Source organism: Sphaeroforma arctica (assembly GCF_001186125.1).
Source record: "Sphaeroforma arctica JP610 unplaced genomic scaffold supercont1.3289, whole genome shotgun sequence".
NCBI classification, from domain to species: domain Eukaryota; class Ichthyosporea; order Ichthyophonida; genus Sphaeroforma; species Sphaeroforma arctica.
The window spans coordinates 1-3,696 of NW_014037269.1; the positions used below are offsets into that span (position 1 = coordinate 1).

Here is a 3,696-nt window from a genome sequence, read left to right on the forward strand (position 1 = left end):
TGAAAGGTTTGTTGTAATAGTCAGAATGACGGTGAAACATTGATACTTCTGAGACTTTGGTCGTCTGGAGTAGATCGCTTTGGTACTGATGAGCTTCCTCCATAGATAGACTGCGTTGAGATCAAGTCACACTTGCGCGCGATGATGCCTGCATGTTTATCTATTGTTAATTTCTCAGCCGTGGTGCGAGTTTCTGCTCGTGGGACGAGGACTTCACCAGACTACTCGTGCAGGTGCAGCACATTAATCATATAAGCAGCACGTTATCAATGAAAGGCAGACATAAGCCATGATAGGCAGACATAACACATGATAGGCAGACATAAGCCATGATAGGCAAGACATAAGCCATGATAGGCGGACATAAAACAAGTGATGTGGATATGAGATATGGACTATTTGATTGAGCTGAATGGGGTTTTTAGCTCTGAGAGTGTCAACGACTCAACAAGAAAATGAGCTCACGGCTATTACTCGGATTTCGTATGCCTGTGTAGTATGAACTTCTGCTGCTTCACCCTACTTTTACTTATCGGATTTGACTTGAATTTTAATATGGATATGGCGCACATCAGCGTGTGTGGACGAGATGACCAGTCAGTTTGTCGCATACGCAGTGGAGGACTCGGATGTGCTGCTGTGGACTCTGTGCGACATCATCGAGAACTGTCTTTCGTAAGTTTGTACTTTGTTTTCATCGGCTGCGCCCGCCAGTGTGTGAAATGTATCCGTGTATCTGTGCATCTGTGTAAACAAGAGGCGTGCCAGTATTGTGTAGAGTATATATATATATATATTTCCCCAGATTATATATGTGGCCATCCATATGATGTACTGGGCATATATAGCTGCTTTTTGTGATCGCAATTTCCAAGCGATCAATCCAGTATCTGTGATTTATGAGTAATTTTTCCTTTGAATTGATCATCTAAATAGTGCTATACTCTTTATAGTTGGCTTCAAACTGTGGATAGATCGGTTAGTCTCATAGAGATAAGGACAAATCTGGCAGTAGGTATGAATATGTCAGTAAGACTTTGAACACTCCTTCGTTCAGAGTATTCTTCATCCTTGTGAGTTGGGTGGCAAACGCCTCTTTGTATATCAGCATGAACGTGCGAGTGGAGAGGGGGACGATAGAGGCACTTTTATAGGTTTCTTGCACATGCCCTCACTGGTGTGGCTACTGCAGTGTGCATATATAGGATGCGTATATATATATGTAATCGGAATGCCGGGCAACAATCGATCTAGATCGATATACCTGTGTATATGAATCCGCTTATGTGAGTGGGAGGGGTTAGAGGTACTGTTAAAGGTTTCTTGCTAATGCCCTCGCTGATGTGACTGCTGCAGTGTGCATATGCGGACTGTGTACGTATATGCAAGTGCGATGCCCGGCAACAATCGAGCTAGATTGATATACTTGTGCATTTAAATCCGCTTGTCTCACCGCATAGACTAGTACCTCGTACGAATATATCTCCGGCTTGTACCTATCTGTACGTTGTTGTTTCTGCTTCTGCAGGCATGGCATCAAGACTGATCGAGAGCGGAATAAAGGGCGGTGGTTCGGCTACAGTGATACTGGTTCGCAAGTGACACCCTTTTTCGGTACGTAAATTCATTGGTTGTGTTTCTCATATTAGCTAGCGATGCCACATTGGAAGACTGGGGCGAGTATAGCACTGAAAGATGTGTTTTAGTGCAACACAAAACACCATCTCTGTTATCTTATTCTCACTGAATTCATTACAGTACTTCCAAGTCCCCCCGTGAGGTATATCTCTATCCGCCACCTAACTAGCACTACCAGCTAGCTCTCGCTGAAGCATAGTACATAGACCGCCCATTCCCCGAATGTCTAGTTGATTTAATGCGCATATGAGACGGTGGTCTTCAACCGCTGATGAATCTGTACGGACTTAATCACACATATTAACTACAGCCAATTGCATGTGGTCGTGTGACAGATTAAATACTATGATGTCACCGATTTAGGGTTTAAGGTTTAAGCTTAGTGACACATATATTCTAAGTCGCATACAATTTATTCTGTTCCCGCCACAGACTGGATAGTACGATGTGATACGAAAGTAGACGCACTCCGAGAGTGCTGCACAGAAATCAACATGATGGAAGACCTCGTCACACCACATGGCAAGGGCCGTGCCTGGATGCGCAAAGCGTTGATGGAGAAGCGCTTGGGCGAGTATGTGAATGCGTGTGTGTATGACGACGTGGAGACGATACGGAACTACTACATGGAGAGCGCTCTGGTCCTAAATCCACAAATTGAGACCTTCCTAAGTGCTGTGGAGAAGCTCAAAGTCTTGGACTTCAACTTGGTACTCAGGGGTGTAGGTATGAGCCACGAACGACGCGTACTCTTCTTGTTTGCCAAACGATGTGATTGTACCGTTCACGCACTTATTGATGGAGGCAGGCGTGAGTGTTTTTGGGTGTGTTCTCATGCTCAGCAGTTATATTGTCACTGTTTTCCCTCTCGTTGAAGAGGACAAATAGGCATCCTATCAGGATGTTATTGGATGCTCAGTATTGTGTTGCATGTCTATAATTTCTTTCATCATGACTACAAAGGTCCGCATGGCATGTGAGTGAATATACACAGCAATGCTGGTTATACAGGCTATTAGGAGCTAGCCGCAGAGTACTTTGTTAAGTGTTCTTCACACATCTCGTGTAGAGTTGGTTTATTTGTGGGGCAATGGTTAAGCTAGAAACATGATATCGCTGTCGATGACTTTAGTGGTGTTGATTGATCATTGATATGCTATCCGCTACGCAAACGCATGCGGCACACAAGCACCTGTCGCGCGGTTCTTCGCATCTGCAATGTCATGTGCATTGTGGGGCTATATGCAGTAAACCAGGCATAAAGTCGCCATCCTCCATGCTCAAGAGATATATTCGCTTCTATTATGCCTAATTTGCCTATGTCTTCGCATCTTTGTCGAAAATTTATTTTTACAGGGAAAGTTCTATCATACCCCCGCCGGCTGCCTACCATTGACTACTGCAAGTATATAAAAGCCGCACAAGCCGGCCCTCAGCCCGAGGTTCGGAGGAAAAAGAGCACTACTTTCAGCGCAGAGAGCTTAGTACGGCCACAGCTCAGCCCCAAACCCGGATTGACCTTTGCGCCTTCACCTAAGAAAACGATTTCCCGTAAATCGTATGAGCGAGTTTGTTGTGCAGTTGTAGTTCGTACTTCTGTATACATTCCTTGAGATTTTATGCCTTACACATCAAGAGACTCTCACATACAACGAGCAGAGTCCAAACAATGCTATTCTAATACAAACTGGCTGTTTGCATGTCCAACGTCAACAGTCTTGTAAACCGATGAGATGTTTCTCATAACACCTGTTTTACTTGCTTACACACATCTAGAACGACGAGTGGCATTTTATTAAGGAAAACCCCTCGATCACCAAACGGTGGGTCTGCGGACGATCTGCAGGGCATCATGAGGAGTACTTCACAACTGTCCATGAGAACGAAGATTCCTTCACTCACCAAGTATGGATACGTGCCATTACCTATGTATGCGTACGTGGTATATGCACACTATGTTCGGACATGTAAATGGACGTGTTGTTATGGCTATATACATATATATATATATATATGTGTGTGTGTGTGTGTGTGTGTGTGTGTGTGTGTGTGTGTAGT

The 3,696-nt window shown here is 44.3% G+C and overlaps 1 protein-coding gene across 1 annotated transcript; it reads left to right on the top strand.

Annotated features, from left to right (window-relative positions):
- Positions 1-570: 570 nt before the first annotated feature.
- SARC_13438 (hypothetical protein) lies at positions 571-3,545 on the top strand (the record flags this gene model as incomplete). Its single annotated transcript, XM_014292431.1, has 5 exons — positions 571-675; positions 1,529-1,614; positions 2,071-2,364; positions 2,995-3,196; positions 3,415-3,545. Coding segments are annotated over exons 1-5 (799 nt in total), but the record flags the coding sequence as incomplete, so codon positions are not given.
- Between the last annotated feature and the right edge of the window lie 151 nt (positions 3,546-3,696).